The 18,545-nt window shown below is 35.6% G+C and overlaps 3 protein-coding genes across 3 annotated transcripts in view; 1 reads left to right on the forward strand and 2 right to left on the reverse strand.

The window, feature by feature from the left end:
• The window catches only part of LOC131948554 (32 kDa beta-galactoside-binding lectin-like), a 71,836-nt gene extending 70,076 nt beyond the window's left edge, over positions 1-1,760 (reverse strand). The window contains exon 1 of the mRNA XM_059310143.1: positions 1,557-1,760. The gene's annotated coding sequence lies outside the window, so the exon portion shown is untranslated. The remainder of the gene's footprint in view (positions 1-1,556) is intronic.
• LOC131948556 (uncharacterized) overlaps positions 1-18,447 on the reverse strand; it is a 35,617-nt gene extending 17,170 nt beyond the window's left edge. Inside the window, exons 1-2 of the mRNA XM_059310145.1 lie at positions 18,391-18,447; positions 743-886 (exon numbers count right to left, since the gene is read on the reverse strand). Coding sequence (XP_059166128.1) covers positions 743-886; positions 18,391-18,393 — 147 coding nt within the window. The 5' untranslated portion in view covers positions 18,394-18,447. The remainder of the gene's footprint in view (positions 1-742; positions 887-18,390) is intronic.
• Positions 8,698-9,952, forward strand: LOC131948533 (ficolin-2). The gene is made up of 2 exons (XM_059310093.1): positions 8,698-8,790; positions 9,240-9,952. The coding sequence occupies exons 1-2, from the start codon at positions 8,718-8,720 to the stop codon at positions 9,902-9,904; spliced, it is 738 nt and encodes a 245-aa protein (XP_059166076.1). The 5' UTR covers positions 8,698-8,717; the 3' UTR covers positions 9,905-9,952.
• Positions 18,448-18,545: the final 98 nt, after the last annotated feature.

The following is an 18,545-nucleotide window of genomic DNA, read 5'->3' on the forward strand; positions in this document are numbered from 1 at the left end:
CCCGCGAAGTCCTCTCATCCGGCCCGCGGAGATCATTTTGTCCAAGAAAAAATCGTTTGTTGGTGATAGCTGAGGAACTTTGGCCAGAAAAACCAAAGACATGCCTGGAAGAAACTGGCCCCCGAACGGAAATTTGATAGTTAATGCGGCCCTCGGATTGAAAAGTTTGGAGACCCCTGCTTTACATTGTAGGTAAAATTAATTGGAAATTGATTTAAAATATTTTTAATTATAATTGACAATTTCTGTGATATGAAACTTTTGTGTTTTAAAGATATATTTATGTTATAATCAAATACTTAAATTTAAACCTGACATGGTAGTTTGTTCAGGAGGTATGATAGGTGGTAATTATTAAAAAAAATTCACCTAGGGTTAAACCCTGCTATTGGTACGCCTAAAATGTATTCAGATTTCTTCCCCCGGAGTGGATGGGATGTCTCTCTTCACCACGCCTATATTCGCCCATTAGAGAATGATAAGGCGTGGAGTTGGTGGATTCTAGATAGCATGACATTAACCTAAAAGTCGCGAATTGAGAACCCACCGTCCTGATGAACACTTGACTTACCTTATATATGGAAAAGGCGACTAGTCATAATTCTGACCTCTATATGTCTGTTTTTATTCAAACGTATGAAATCTTGATGTGCTGTTTTAACCACAATGCACGGGGGAAAAGGCGTAATAAAAACATGTAAGATGATTAAAGAAATCTGTATAAGCACATTAAAGTAATGACCTGCGATGAGCTTCGTTTGGTTTGATGTTGAAAAGTGCCGTTGTCCAGGTTCGTCATTTGTAGAGAGTCTCCGCCATGCACCGACCAGAAACTCGCCAGTAGAGAAAAAAACGTCAGTACCAGCTTAAACATGGTGCACTGGTCCTATTTTAAAATATTTTATATAAAATAAACAAATAATTTTCAGTGTTTTAATAAGTGCTTAAATAGGAAAAGGAAATCGTTTTTATCCTACATTACAAGTCAATAGACGACGACGCTAGGTATGAGACCAATTTTCATGTCAAAGTGTTCTGAAATATTAATATTAGTTGCGCAAAACACTAAACAGAACTATTTATTAATGCGATAATAGATATTTTCGCAAGCTCATGACCAATCATGCGTAAGCTGTAAAAAACAAAATTAGATACGTTTTAAATTCTAGCACCCATTAAAACCAACCAATACCTAAACAGTATCTGAATGCTAATCCAAACTTTGAGTTTTACATACATTAGTCTAATTATTTTTTAATTCTCCAGACACATTATAATCCAGCTTTAAAGAATTTTAGTTCAAACATAAAAATTAACCTGTTCAATAATCGAACACTAACACGCCGAACTTAATCTAACAGTAGGCCTACAACATACCGAAATCACAATTGACTAGATAGTAAGGCCGATCCCCATCTTAACATATTTTAAAATACTAAACCTATTCGAACAAGCTTATAAATAATGGGGTCTGCTTAGCGTTAAATATTTTTCATTCTGATATTGAGCAAAACCGGCTTAATTTTTCTTTAGATTAATGAAACAAGTTCACTTACATAATAAATTATATTTTCTCAGATTCTAAAGTTCATTTTTTACTGTATACTTCTTAATGCACACACTGGCTGTGGAGAATTCAAAATGGCTTCCCTCACCTATGAGATACGCGCCACGTTGACAAGAAAAGATGGCGGATAGTGAATCATGAACTTGAAGACAATTACGCTCGTAACGTCATCTGCAGATGTTGTTCACAATTATTCCTGATACCGAAATCCCAGATCACATCAACGTCTTTGCAGTGTGTCTAGTCTTAAAAGTTCAACACTATGATAGGTTTTGTAAGCGCGAATTTTAATCAGGGAAAATTATAGTCTTAGGGTGGGTTAGGTTGGTGGAAGTGGTTAAGTTTTGAGTTAGTGTAAGGGTTTAAGTTCAGGTTATGTTTATATTAAACTAAAAGTTACGGTTCAGGTTTCAGATTTAAGGCTTTGGCTCAATCTTAGCCCGAGGTGTAAGTTTAACTTGCGGCTTAGGTTGTTGTTTCAGTTAAGATAATAATTTAAGTTTAGGGTTAGAGTTAGGATTACAGATAGGGTAAGTGTTAGGGTTAGCTTCATCGTTAGCGATAAATGTTGCGATTAGAATTGATTTTTGGGATAAGGGTAGAGATTATTGAGTGGATAGTAAGTGTTATGATGGAGTACTTTTGAGGTACAATATATTCATGCTCATTTTAATTGTGGTTTTGTAAAGTAATTAAAATTCCCCTTCCAAACCTGACGGTCGATGGGGCGAATGAAGTAGAGTTAACCTGTTTCTGTGACCTCGGTATATGAACGGATAATTTGGTCAGCACTATACCCAGCCGCCTATACGTACCCTTACGTGAGTTGGGTACCAATCATAGTTGGGGGACGGACGGATTCGGGGACGTTCTAATGACTTAAACCCGGATTTGAACTCGAGACTTATGGGTTAGCAGTTTAATTCTCTAAAGCTAGGTCACTCCGTATCTTTGTGTTTTTGTGGGTTATGTTATAGTTTTAAAAATTAAATATCGATTTTTTAAAGTTAATTTAAATTTTGTTTTATTTAGAAGTAGAGTCTTATGAAAAAACATTATTTCATAAATTAAAATCGATTTTAAGATGGTTTAAAGTTTTTTTTTTTTTTTTAGTTGCTAAAATTTTTACTCTTTCGAATAGCGTGAAGAAAATAATAAATATACGCAAATTGCTAAAACATATTAAACGGATCAATGTCAAATATGATTTTCGTTTAGATTCCTAGAAAAAGTGGATACATATTAATAACAATAGGGTCGAAAAAACTAATTAATTAAAATGTTTTGTAATTTTGCCAATGGAGGTAATTTACAAATAAATTCAACTCACGCTAATAAAAAATATGTGAATGCAAAATCTCCAAGAGGGAATTATTGTTGGAATACTCTATTAAGCAAAATGTGAAATCAAATTCAACAGATGTGTAAGAGAACAATTTTGATGGAATATTATAATTAGCATGGGTTAATAAAAGGCTTTTATTTATTTTATTCACTGAACGTACTGTTTACTAATTATAATTTTTAATAAACTATTTCGCACTATTATACACGCGTCATCACGCTCATTAGGTGCGCAATGCTTTTAGTCATGAAACTCTATTGTAAATATTTTTTTTACATTTTAAGTACTGAAAAAAAAAAGAATGAATTGACAAAGTGCAATATGGTAGGTAAAACACGAATATTTTAAACGAGCCGACCCGCGGCGTATCATACGCCGCTATTTAGTTGTTTTATTTTCTACTTTTCAGTAATTCCTAATTTGTGAATTCGACAGTACCAATGCTGCCACTGAAAATATTTGCTTTAAAACACTACCCCCCCCCCTTTCCCCTAACCCCGACCCTAACCCCCCCCCTCCGTGAAAGTAGCCTCCTCTTAGTTAACTCCTCTAAGTTTAAAATCGTATCAAACTAAATTATATGCCCATAATAGCCGTAACTAAACCCATCTCTACGATTTGTAAACATTTAGAGTGAACACTTCTCATCAGACAATGTGTGGGTGGGGTGAGGGTGGTATTGATAGTGATAGAGAGAAAGAGAGGGGACTGTAAGGCGCGCTTGCAGCTTGTTTTCGAATGTCTCCCATAAGAGAATTATATATATATAGATAGATACTGCCTTTTATACACTGAACTTACTGTTTACTAATTATTATTTTATCTTTCGGTTTTCGAACAAGCTGGGGTTTTATAGTCATTCACTGAATTAGGCGCGTTCGCCGGCGCTCGAAAGGGTGCGATTTGGCGCCACGGGTTAGACTGAGCACTAAGCGTTATGTTTGCATTTCAGTTGTGTTTATGTTATGAGTGTTGTGTTTGTTTTTTCCTTTCTATTTTTTTGCGTTTGCATTTGTGTTTGCATTCTGTTTGTGTTTTCATTTGTGTCTTTATTTGGGTTTGTTTTTACTTTCTCGTATATACGAAGTATAGAGAAAGTATTGTAATCGTGAAAACAAAAGAAAAAAAATCGAGATTTTTACAAATCTCGACGTTTTACACCTCACTAATACGGAAAAACATAATTTTGCAATCTTGTCCGTATGTCTGTGTGTGTTTATGTGTGTCTGTGTGTGTGTGTGTGTGTGTCTGTGTGTAAACACGATAACTTGAGAACCGTAACATCTAGGTTGATGAAATTTCATATATAAGTATTTTATCAAAATCGTAGATCCGTATCAACTTTTGAGCGATTTCCGATAACCGGAAGTGGTACTTTTTCTACTTTGAATTTTTAAAAAGCCTATACATTGAGTACTATTTCAGATAGATAAATGAAATTTCACATGTAAGTCAAAAATCTAATTCTCTACCTTCTGTCAAATTTTGAGTAATTTCCGTTGACCGGAAGTAGTAATTTACGCTATTTCCGATTTCTCAAAAAACGCATGTAAATTTATAAAGTACTCATAATATTACGCACTATGCACATTTTATTAGGCGTCACTTGGTGTGCAATTCTTTTTTTTTTCAAGATTCCATTCTATTATAAAAAGTTTAAGTAATTAAAAATGGATTACAAATATTGTCTATGTCCTGAGTTGCCATCCCTCGTAGTTTTATATTAGAATATTCGAGAAAGTTAAGGGGAGATCACTCCCGGTTTATTTCTTTTGTGTTTGTGTTTGTGATTGTGTGTTGCGTTTGTGTTTTCTATTGTGATTGTGTTTGTGTTGTGTTTGTGTTGTGTTTGTGTTTGTGTTTGTGTTTGTGTTTGTGTTTGTGTTGTGTTTGTGTTTTGTTTATGTTGTGTTTGTGTTGTGTTGTGTTTGTGTTGTGTTTTTGTTTTGTTTGTGTTGTGTTGTGTTGTGTTTGTGTTGTGTTTGTGTTGTGTTTGTGTTGTATTTGTGTTGTGTTTGTGTTGTGTTTGTGTTGTGTTTGTGTTGAGTTTGTGTTGTGTTTGTATTGAGTTTGTGTTGTGTTTGTGTTGTGTTTGTGTTGTGTTTAGATTTGTCTTGTACCCAAGTTGGTACATTTGAAAAAGATTTACTGTGGCGCAGCACTGGTATGCAGCTAGTATATATATATATATATATATATATATATATATATATATATATATATATATATATATATATAAGCCGGCTGGTAATGTGTCAGTCTTTCCTTCTTTTCGTCATCAATAAAAAACCTAGAAACTTTAAAGTAGACACCTTATACCTTGCATTTCACTTGCGTCGCTTTGTCTTATTCCAAATGTTACAGTAGGTTCTATTTATGTAACGACTTAAATTTTTTGATAGCCAGCAAAGTTTTTTTCGCATTCGTCTACAAAAGAACATGAAGAAAATATTAAATACACGCATATTTCTGAAACATTTTAAACAGAACAATGCAAATGATATTTTCGCTTAGATTCACAGAAAAAAATGGATTTATTTTAATTACAATAGAGTCGAATAAAGCTAATTAATTAAAATGTTTAATAATTACAACAGGACAGGTAATTTAATAAGAAATTTAACTCACGCTAAACATTGCTGTTTAAGTAAAAAAAAGTTTTATTCCTACCGCATTGATTATTATATATGTTAAGGCTCATAATTAAAATAGATTTATGTGAAGATCATTTAAACATTTTTTCCTGATTAGTCATAAGAGAGTTTTATAGTTTTTTTTCTATGATCTTTTAAAATACCTTTTTCGGTTTTAAATTTAAAGTCATGGTTTAATGGGAGAATGTGGAAAAGGCTCTCTTTGGGGGCGGACGCCCGGGAAATAGTGTTGTTCGGCGGTGGTTCTAATTACATCGCATTTGTGTTTGTCTTTGTGTGGCGTTTGTGTATTTTTAAAAATAAATTTAAGACAAAAAACTTGTCACTAATATTATTTTTTATAGTTTGAACTAGTATAAATGCTTTTCTTAAAGTGTAAGGGAGGACAAGTAAGACATACCACGCCCATGTGAAGTCAAGTAAAACGTGACACGACCATGTGAGTTTAAGTAAGAGAACATGCCCATGGGAGGTCAAGTGCAACAACACGCCCAAATGGGGGGGGGGGGGGTCAAGTAAGACAGAACACTCCCTCGATTGGTGTTAAGAAACCCTATCCGCCATGATTGGGTAGGAATAAGTTGCGCTCGTCCAGTGTCTATCTTAGGGATAGCGAACGTATCATATAACAAAAATATGACTTGTTTTTTCACCTACAACTAAATTCTTGTTTAACACTACCAAACTTTTACACACGCTGCAATTTCTCATATTGTAATTATTCTAGGCGCTAGGTTGATAGTGCTGTCTATTTTCTCTAAACTAAAACCAAAACCTAAATCACCAACTTAATTCAATTTAACCGGAAACGAAAAATGACATTGAAAACGGATTTTTATCCAGAATCGGTACTTTAGTTTATACAAAATATAGTCATAGGCATATCCCTGAACCATGCACCTAATCTCATTCATGACAAAAGGCGCATTTAGAGTTTCTTTCAGGCAACTCTACTTGGGAGGAGGCCCCCTCCCCACCACACAAACACCCCGAAACATGTCTACCGTCCCATTCAACGAAATATAATTATATACTTTTTCCAGTGTCCGCCCCCTTCCAGAAAATTCTACCCCCGCTCCCAAAAAAATTCAAGTACCACCACCCCTCGCCGGGGAGAAAAAGTCTGAAAGAAACACTGGTCGCATTTGTAGATCATACAAACTAAAGGAAGAGATGCATGAAAAAAAAACTATGCACGCTAAACACTTTTTAGATTAGAAAAAGTTTCCCCCTCCGGAGAAGAAAAAGTCTGAAAGAAACACTGATGTCGCGCTTAGCCACTACCCGAAGATTTGCATGAAAGAAACTGCAAGCAAACCACTTTTTAGATTAGGCGGTAATTTTATTATAGAGTATCGATGAAGAAATTTCTTTTGAGTTGGGCGGGGGGGGGGGGGGGGGGGGGGCTTAGACGTTCTTTCGCGAATTATAGATTAAATAAATTTAGACTTAAAAGATGTTTGTAATTTTTCAAAAATGTTTGGAAGTTCTCTTCATTTTCGATATAATTTCTAGTTGTATCAGCCAAAAATATACAGTAGGGCCTTGTGTCGAAATAAAAGAATAAATAATAGCAAACCAGTTTTGTTATAATGTTCATCCAAAATCCATTTTTAATTGAGACCTCTAGAACGTTCTTCCCGGCTGTATCAAAGTTGAGTTAAATAGATTTGTCCATGTGCATTTTAAAAAAATCTGATTTGTGAAAATACAATGTACTCTAAAGCTGTTAACAGCTTAACCATCCACCACCTAATTTAAAACAAATTATTTTTTCGACGCAACGATTTAAAAAAAAAACATCAGATAAGTGCTTTATGTGTGGGAAAATGATCCGTTTACGAAATATCCGGGTTAGCGAAATATCCGGAAAGCGAACAGGAACAAATGAATAGACCACGTATTTTCATGATCGAGCTGGATGTTTTCTAATGTTTTTAACATGATACGAGTTTTTTTTTTGGGTGGTGGTGGGGGGAGGGGGGGATGAAGGAGGTGTGCATTTACCATGGGGATGGGTTTGTGGTGTAGGTGGGGTAATTAAAGGGGTATAGGGAGGTGTTTTTTATCTGGCTGGGGGTAGTGGGACTCATAGTAATTAACGGGGGACACTGGCGTAGCTATCGTAAAGCTACCGTAAAACTAGCGTAAGCAAGGCATAAGGGCCCTACACATTTAGGGCCCTTTTCATTTTTTTTTTAATTTAAAATACTTACATTGGAATATTAATTTGTTTTATAAAAAATAATTTAAAAAAAGAAAAAAAGAAAATCCAGTTTCTTTTCTACTGTAGAAATAGGTAGGTGACTGACACCAGTAGAACAATAGTTGAACATTTAATTTGTTATCTATGCTGTGTGATATGTTTAATGGGTTATTTTTCTATTCCTATTAAAAGTTTTGTGATATGTGTCTAAAATCAATGTATTTATCTATTGTAAATAAATAGAGGTTTAAAAATGTGAGAGACAAAAATGGAACATGAATAATGGAAACCATAAGCAATAAAAAAGCGATCATCAGATAAATAAACCTGGTTGGCTAGCCACATGTTGACACTTTCTTGTCAGCTTAAAGTTTTAAAACAAAAATTCATTTTAATCATTTTGATCATTAATGTTATATAGATATGAAATATATATATATATATATATATATATATATATATATATATATATATATATATATATATATATATATATATATATATATATATATATATATATATATATATATATATGTGATATAAATGCGATATATGTTTTATATATATATATATATATATATATATATATATATATATATATATATATATATATATATATATATATATATATATATATATATATATATATATATATATATATATATATATATATATATATATATATATATATATATATATATATATATATATATATATATATATATATATATATATATATAACATCCAACCTAGCGACGCAACTGCGCATTTAGTTGTGTAGACATATCAGTTGTGTAAACAATCTGACTGTAGGTGTCAATCCTTTATTTACAAATTATTTCATATCCGTCTCTGATTTCTGGGTAGGCCAAAAACATCCGGTTCTAACGTATATAACAAGCGCTTGGAACTAGTCCGTAAAATAACCCGAATTAACATTTTAAAATGTTCGTAAAATTTTGTTTCGTTTTCTGCCTGTTCTCAGTTTTTCAAACCATCTGTGCAGCTAGCCCTATCGGTACGTTGATCAACTTTATATTCATGTTTTTTAGGCCTGGTTTTGAAATTACGTTGTATAATTGTTTTAATAATATTTTTTGTTAATATGCAATTAGGCATTTAGTTGCAAAGTCCTCAACTGAAAAACGCAACTTAATTGATAAATGGATGTTTTGAAGAAATAGTTTTAGCAGGGTTGGAACTCAGGTTTCGATCTTTTCAGTGTCACAGTTTGTTACACTGTATTACGATAAGACTAAGTTACATACTTTCGATATCTGGGGATATTCGCTTTCAGAATAAAATTTAAATAGGTACAACACAGAACAATTTTTATGTTTTCACTTGTTAAACTTTAATTCTGCAAGCAATGACAACAATAGTATTTGTCTTTGGTGAATATTTACATTTTTTTTCTGGCCACAACAAACTTGTCGTTAATTTATGTTTTGTTCCTCTGTCTGAAAGGTTATGTAAACAACAAAACAGTGCATGCAGCTCTGGAACTGTTCTTCCCTACGGCACCAGACACGTGCCGGGATGTGGTCAGTTCTTCACCCAGACCAGTGGTCATCCTGTCAAGTGGACTTGAGGTGATGTGTGACACACAGACAGACGGGGGAGGATGGACGGTGATACAGAGAAGATTCAACGGACAAACAGATTTCTATCGGGGGTGGGAGGAATACAAGTATGGGTTCGGAGATGTGGATGTCGGAGAATTTTGGTTGGGCAACGAGAACATTCATCGTCTGACCTCACAAAGAAGATACGAGCTAAGGGTCGATTTTAAATTTAACAACACGGACTACTTCGCTAAATATTCCAGGTTTCGTGTATATGGAGAATCGGAAGGTTATAGGCTAAAGGTCAGCGGTTACTCAGGTAACGCCGGGGATTCTCTGATAAGCACACACAACGATCAGAAGTTCAGCACGTTTGATAAAGATAACGATGCTGGTCCTGGAAACTGCGCGGTAGATAATCAAGGCGCCTGGTGGTACAAATATTGTCACAAGTCCAATTTGAATGGACTTTGGGGAAGTACCATACGCGCCAGCGGTGTAATCTGGTGGGATACAACCACATTAGCATCAGCATCCTTTACTGAAATAAAAATAAGACCGGTTTAGCAATTTAATTATTTATTTATTATTTGTCAATAAATAACCACCAGTTGATTTCGTATTTCCTTTGACTTATAAATGTTCTAATGTTTTTTATATTACAATATTGAATAATATTTACTTATCAAAACTCTTATTTAATGCGAAATATGTTAAAACAATTTTTATCAAAAAGATCCTAATAACTACTTGAAACCAACATTCACCGTATGACGACACAAAGAAGATACGATCAAAGGGTCGATTTCAAATTTAACAACATCGACGAGAACATTCACAGTCTGACGTCACAAAGACGGTACGAGCTGAGGGTCGATTTTAAATTTAACAACACGGACTACTTCGCTAAATATTCAAGGTTTCGCGTGTACGGAGAATCGGAAGGTTATAGGTTAAAGGTCAGCGGTTACTCAGGTAACGCTGGGGATTCTCTGATAAACGTACACAACAACCAGAAATTCAGCACGTTCGACAAGGACAACGACATCCATATCAGCAACTGCGCGGAGCTCTTCCACGGCGCCTGGTGGTACGGAGGATGTCACAGCTCAAATCTGAACGGACTGTGGGGAAACACCGAGTACGCCAAGGGACTTACCTGGGTCACAACGACAAATTACTACGCGAGTGCGACGTCCACGGAGCTGAAGATTAGACCGATTTAGTTAGAAAAAATGTCGAAGAGCTTATACATTATATTTGTAGTTTAGCAGAGTTTATACAACACATATGTAATAAAATATTAATATAGCAGCCTTATTACAGGAAGCTTTATTTCAAAATGCTACAATCACAATTTGATTTTTATCAACGTAATCACTCTGTCTATGTATGCTTATTAATATTTTATGTAAAGAAACGCAATGTAAAAAAAAATAATGTACTTGTTTTGTTTTTAAATGCACGGTCTTAATTTACTTGCATTTCAAAACAAAATGAAATTATTTTCTTTCAGGCCGTACAAAAATACAAAATATAAGTTATTTCCTATTGTCTAGCGTAGGTACTTGATACAGAAGAGGTACACATACATATAACCTACACATTCTCATTGCAGCCAGTGGCGGAACTAGAATAAAAAGGGCCACCCCGCATAAAAATGTTTTAGCCCCCCCCCTATATATATAAATAAATAAATAAATAAATAAATAAATAAATAAATAAATAAATAAATAAATAAATAAATAAATAAATAAATAAATAAATAAATAAATATATATATATATATATATATATATATATATATATATATATATATATATATATATATATATATATATATATATATATATATATACAAACACAAAATACGAACATAGGATACTCATTGCTGGCCTGTTCGGGTTTTGGAAAAAAAGTTTTTTTTTTCCAATTAAAACAAATTACATCAACTTGTCATGTGTGTGAGCGCATTAGTCTATTTGGAAAATCAGTCTTTTTTTTATTTTTGCTATCAGACCTTTTCACCTAAAGTCGGTCAAAAGTATATAAACCGTGAAAGCTTTGTATAAATAATGGTGTCTCGTGTTATGTTTATTTTTATTTTTTTCCTATTTATATTATTAATTTATTTTTAAAACATTTCCTTTTCATACAATGTCATTCTTTAGTAAGTACTTTATAAAAAATAATAATAAGGAGAAGTAATTGTTTTTTAATTTGTTTAGTACAAATCTATTAAAAGGATCGTATGAGCACCCCCCATTGACAATTTAAAGAAGGGAAATAAGTCATGAAAGTAGTTTGAACGTTTGCTTATCTTTGATAAGTTTTATTATAGGAGAAAGAGGACTCGGCTTTCACAGTGGTTTAAAAACAAAGAGAAAAAGAATATACAAGAGCATGAGAAGATGTCTATAGAATAAAGATAATCCAACCGCAGCTACGGTGATCTTTTTACAAAACAACCATCAAGTCAAAAAATGAAAGAAAATAAAAAAAACAATTTAACTATAAAACATTTATTATGGTCGGCTGTGGGCCCCTAAATGACGTGTGTCCCCCCCCCCGCATTGCGGGGTCTGGCGGCACTGTAGTTCCGCCCCTGATTGCAGCGTGCACCAATAGAGTCCTTGCAAACACGTGACCTAAATCACGTGATACCTACGCCCGCCGCCACAGTGGTGTACATCAGACGTAAACACAATCAGCTGTTCGCCAGCGCTGGACGTGTTCACCGTATGTAAAGAATCGCGCCCGCGGAAAAGGAAAAATATGTTAAAAAACTTGAACTCTTAGGAATTGAAGATCCTTATACAGTTATTGACAGTTTCGTGGATAATATAAATATGTGGCCGAAATTTCTAAATAAAAATACTGTTAGTAATACCGTTTGCGTTTAGAGTTTAAGTAGACGAAACAGATCAAATGCTGTAATATATTATAGGTTATCTACTGTAGCAAACGTGAGACCACTTAACTCCTACAAAACCCACACTACAACGGCTAATATAATCCATGGGTAATAACCAATCTGGGTATAATAACCAATCTGGGTAGCATGTTATACAATTTAAGACCCTTATAATCCAGCAGGGAAGTAATCAGACACATTAATACTGACGTTCAACCCTCATGATGGCTGCCCCCACCTGTATCTAGCCCACAATAAAACCAAAGAGGAGTCTGCCCTGCCCTCCCCTGAAAATGTCTCACCTCCGTGATACCCAGCCCCACAGAGATAGTATTTCTTATATAATTTTGACCCTCAGGGCCCAGCAGGGAGAACAAAGGAGAAAGTCCCACTGCTCTCCCCTCAACATTTCTCACCTCGATGTCATGTTATGTCATTTATAGCACACATGGCTTATCAGGGGAAAGCATTAAGAATCTTAACTCTGGACAGCTACACACTAGTATACTAGCTACACACTAGGTGCCTACTGTAAACTACTAGACTGTAGGCCCTATGTAGACCTGCAATTGTATCAATTGTAGACTGGGTCCATTGTTATTATTCTAAACCATCTCACTTATAATGTTTCTAGCTTGATTTGTTTCTTTTATAAACAGTGGATTTAAAAAAAAATTAGCCTAATCATTAACCAAATAATAATAATGTGGTTATTTGTTGTTGGCTGGTATGATCTAGATTGTACTACTAGGCTACAAAAACTTAGTAGACCAATTACTAGATATGAATTTGAATTTAATTAAACTCAGTCCAGTATCAGATACATATTGCTGTAAAAAGAAAACAAAGTAGGTAGGCCTTAGTAATTTATTAAAGCCTAACTACAATAATATCAACTACATGCTTGTATAAAGTTTTTACAATTTAATTTAAGTAGCAGATTCTAGATCTAAGTCTAGTCATACAATCTATTTCAATTTCAGAAAATTTCGTTTGCTAAAAAAATAATTAGATAATAGAGCGAGATTTTAGATCTTAGAGACAATTAAATGCTTTATTAGGCCTATTATGACTACTTTTGATTTATTATGGGTGTATTTTGAATCGAATGTAGATCTAAAGTAATTAAATTTAAGTAAAGAAGTAGATGCTAGATTCTATGTCTATGTCTACCCAGCGGAGCCAGGTATTAGGCCTACTATTAGATCTTATTATTCTTATTATTACTTTTGACTTTGTTTTTTACTATTAGTATTTGTGAAGGTCGAGCATATTTGTTTTATTAATAGTTATCTTTTATAATTAAAATGAAGTTTATTATTTTACTGTCCTTACCTGAAACAAAGTATCGAGAACTGCATTTGATCAGATTCGTCTACTTTAACTCTAAACGCAAACAGTATTACTAACAGTATTTTTATTTAGAAATTTTGTCCACATATTTATATTATCTACGAAACTGTCAATAACAGTATAAGGATCTTCAATTCCTACAAGTTTTTTAACGTATTTTTCCTTTTCCGCGAGTGCGGTTCTTTACATACAGTGAACGCGTCCAGCGCTGGTGAACACGTCCAGCGCTGGCGAACAGCTGATTGTGTTTACGTCTGGTGTACACCACTGTGGCGGCGGGCGTAGGTATCACGAACGGACGTGACGTCATATGAAAGGACTCTATAGTGAAACACGATCTCAAAACCTGAACTATAAAATCAAACTCGTCTTCTCACAGCCTTAAACCAAACATTGAATAAATGTATACTTTACAATGATACTGATTGATGACATGCCTACTGATGTATGTTAAGTTACGCATAAAATGCCATCGGGCAGGCAAACACAAGATTGCTAACCCAAATTGACCCGAGTTCTCGAGTCTTCAGGCAGATGTGGCTCGGCTGTTGGGGACTGCAAGAGAAAACTCTGAAATATAAAAAGAGTAGAGCCCCTTAGCCCATGTGACTTACTTTCGGAAGTTTCTGTGACACTGCTGATTCCAAGCTGTAGCGGCAGGCTCTGTCCCTTGGGTCAATTAGCTGTGTGGGGAGAGGGAGGGGGGGGGGGGCTGATACAAGGGGCAACACCTGGCTCTTCTAATCTCATGGCCCAGGCTTTCCGAATTTCTTCCCGAACTAACTGGAATTTATATAGAAAATATAGTCCATACTTTTACCAGTGTCCGCCCCCACCCCCCGGAAAATTTAGTCCGCCCTCCCCCGTAAATATTGTGACCCCGACCTCCCCCCCCCCCCGGAGATAAAAATCTGAAAGAAACACTGCAGGCTAAGTGCTTGGACTTCCAAAAAAACGATCATCCAATTGACGATTAGACTATGGAGACATTTTTAAAATGCTGTCCAGATTATGATTACATTTATCTCATCGTGGATTACTTTTTTAAAGTATACAAAATGCTTTTGTTTATTTATATATTAATGGAAAATGTATAATGCTGCAATAATACCACAGTACAACCGTGTTTAAATCAATTATTTAATTAAACATATACAATATTGACTAGCATGTGTTGAGAAATTTTTTTTTATCTTGTGTTTTCGTGTCGTTGTGAATATATGTTTCACAGTCCTATGACCAGTAACAATTTTGGGGGAGGAGGTGGGGGGAAGAAAATTCCGGGTCGCTGCTATTGACGTTTAGTACATATTTTTATTTTCTGTCAAGCTCTTTTTTTTCTTCTGAAAAACACATCGAGGTCAAGAATTATTATTTAAGATCAGTGTTTCATCCAGAGTTTTTTTCTCCGGGGGGGGGGGGGGCACTTGATATTTTCGGGGGGGGGGGGGGCGGTCAACATTTTTCGGGGGGGGGGGGGCGGAATGCTTGGAAGAAACTCTGATTATTATGATACCCTAGTTTCTCTCCGAACCGACGACGCGACACCTCGAAACAACACGAACACAAAGAGAACCGTGTCTCGCGTCATATCCTGGTTCACGCGTCTCACAAGTTAACGGGTTAAAATAAAAAAATATCAGACCGGCAATCTCAAACAACATGCGCATTAAAACCTCCGGGGTTGATGTAGTACATGTGGTAGAGATAAACTCGAGTACATAGTAGCTTACCGTATCGATACACGTCATCTGCGTTCTTACCTGACATCCTGTGGGCGTGTTATGTCTTACCTGACGTCTAATGCACGTATTTTCTTACCTGACCTACCATGTGCGTTTTGTCTTACTTAACCTCCCATGGGTGTGTTATATTTCACCTAAATTCCCATGGGTGTGTTATGTCATTCCTGACCACCCATGGGTGTGTTATGTCTTACCTTACCTCGAATGCACGTATTTTCTTACCTAACCCCCCTTGGACGTGTTATATCTTACCTAACCTCCCATAGGTGTGTTATGTGTTACCTGACCTCAAATGGGTGTGTTATGTCTTTCATAACCTCCCGTATATGTTGATTGACCTCCAGTGGGTATTATGTCTTACCTGACTTCTCATAGTTTTTATGATTTCACGTTCCTAAAGGCGTTCTCATAAATAATATTCCGCGTGACACAATGTTACATATAGGCCTATGTGAAATTTCGTCTATATAACTAAAGCAGTACTTGAGTTATAGGCTTTGAAAAACCGAAAGCAGAATAAGTTCCACTTCCGGTTACCGGAAATCGCTGGAAAATTAATACAGATCTACAAATTTAATCTAATAGTTATAAATGAAATTTTGTCAAACTAGCTGTAACGGTACTCAAGTTATCGTGTTCACAGACACACACACATACACATACATAAACACAGTAAGTCGAGATTTATGAAAATATCGATTTCGATTTCTTTCGCACAATTACAATACTTAAAAAACCAACCAATTAATTAAGTTAACTAATGTAGATTGAAATTATTTTTCCCCCGCGAAACGTCAATGATCGAATAATTTAAAATTTTTAATGGATACAATCTTAAACAATATAGTACGGGTTATTTCGGAGGATACGAAGGTTTTGTTTTAAGAACACAAATGAAACAAACACTTTGGCTCAGAAACACTTTGGCTTACTAACAAACACGTTGGCTCAGCAACAAACACTTTGGCTCAGCTCAGCAACAAACACTTTGGCTTAGCAACGAACACTTTGGCTTAGCAACGAACACTTTGGCTTAGCAACAAACACGTTGGCTCAGCAACAAACACTTTGGCTCAGGTCAAAAACAAACACTTTGGCTCAGGTCAACAACAAACACTTTGGCTCAAGACAACAACAAACACTTTGGCTCAGGTCAACAACAAACACGTTGGCTCAGGTCAACAACAAACACTTTGGCTCAGCTCAGCAACAAACACTTTGGCTTAGCAACGAACACTTTGGCTTAGCAACAAACACGTTGGCTCAGCAACAAACACTTTGGCTCAGGTCAAAAACAAACACTTTGGCTCAGGTCAACAACAAACACGTTGGCTCAAGACAACAACAAACACGTTGGCTCAGGTCAACAACAAACACTTTGGCTCAGGTCAACAACAAACACTTTGGCTCAGGTCAACAACAAACACGTTGGCTCAGCAACAAACACTTTGGCTCAGGACAACAACAAACACTTTGGCTCAGGACAACAACAAACACTTTGGCTCAGCAACAAACACTTTGGCTCAGGTCAACAACAAACACTTTGGCTCAGGTCAACAACAAACACTTTGGCTCAGGACAACAACAAACACTTTGGCTCAGGTCAACAACAAACACTTTGGCTCAGGACAACAACAAACACTTTGGCTCAGGTCAACAACAAACACTTTGGCTCAGGTCAACAACAAACACTTTGGCTCAGGTCAACAACAAACACGTTGGCTCAGGTCAACAACAAACACTTTGGCTCAGGTCAACAACAAACACGTTGGCTCAGGTCAACAACAAACACTTTGGCTCAGGTCAACAACAAACACTTTGGCTCAGGTCAACAACAAACACGTTGGCTCAGCAACAAACACTTTGGCTCAGGACAACAACAAACACTTTGGCTCAGGTCAACAACAAACACTTTGGCTCAGGTCAACAACAAACACGTTGGCTCAGCAACAAACACTTTGGCTCAATTACAACAACAAACACTTTGGCTCAGCAACAAACACTTTGGCTCAGGTCAACAACAAACACTTTGGCTCAGGTCAACAACAAACACGTTGGCTCAGGTCAACAACAAACACGTTGGCTCAGCAACAAACACTTTGGCTCAGGAAAACAGCAAACACTTTGGCTCAGGTCAACAACAAACACTTTGGCTCAGGACAACAACAAACACTTTGGCTCAGGACAACAACAAACACTTTGACTCAGGACAACAACAAACACTTTGGCTCAGGTCAACAACAAACACTTTGGCTCAGGTCAAAAACAAACACTTTGGCTCAGCAACAAACACGTTGGCTCAGGTACAAAACAAACACTTTGGCTCAGGTAAAAAACAAACACTTTGGCTCAGGTCAACAACAAACACTTTGGCTCAGGTCAACAACAAACACGTTGGCTCAGGACAACAACAAACACGTTGGCTCAGGTCAACAACAAACACTTTGGCTCAGGACAACAACAAACACTTTGGCTCAGGACAACAATAAACACGTTGGCTCAGGTAAAAAACAAACACCTTGGCTCAGGTCAAAAACAAACACTTTGGCTCAGGTCAACAACAAACACTTTGGCTCAGGTAAAAAACAAACTCTTTGGCTCAGGTCAAACACTTTGGCTCAGCAACAAACTCTTTGGCTCAGGTCAAACACTTTGGCTCAGCAACAAACTCTTTGGCTCAGGTCAAACACTTTGGCTCAGCAACAAACACTTTGGCTCAGCAACAAACACTTTGGCTAAGTAACAAATAAAGTACTAGTAACGAATACACAGTCCCTTCTAACGTATTATCGTACTCAAAACCCTTATGTGAATACTTTTTTTTAAATCAATATGGTATTCTTGCTAGACTACATGGAATTTGTTTCTCGCCCATTAATAAATTTTACAAATTTAGTAAAAAGAACGTCGTGTTCATATCTAGATTCAAAGCAAAATTATTATACTTTTCTCATAATATCCTTTCAACATTTCCATAATTTAAACTTTTTATCTCGTCAAAGTCTGACTACTGGTATAAAGACACTCTTACTTAGACTTACCATAGACAAATCATCCTATCTAGATCTATAGAAAGTAAGTTTTTTTCTGTAAATTACAAAGGAAAAATTTTACTAGACACGCTAAGGTTTATTTTCTAAGAAATAATCTTATCTATACGTGATAAGGATTTCAGTAACTTAAAACAAAATGTTTA

The sequence above is a fragment of the Physella acuta genome, unplaced genomic scaffold (assembly GCF_028476545.2).
Source record: "Physella acuta isolate Inbredline_101_S28 unplaced genomic scaffold, ASM2847654v3 ptg000648l, whole genome shotgun sequence".
In the NCBI taxonomy this organism is placed as follows: Eukaryota; Metazoa; Mollusca; class Gastropoda; family Physidae; genus Physella; species Physella acuta.

Bases quoted from the DNA above. Each gene is read 5' to 3' on its own strand.
- LOC131948533 (XM_059310093.1), top strand. From the start codon at position 8,718: ATGTTCGTAAAATTTTGTTTCGTTTTCTGCCTGTTCTCAGTTTTTCAA. The intron at 8,791-9,239 runs GTACGTTGATCA...TCTGTCTGAAAG, and splicing joins CTGTGCAGCTAGCCCTATCG to GTTATGTAAACAACAAAACA.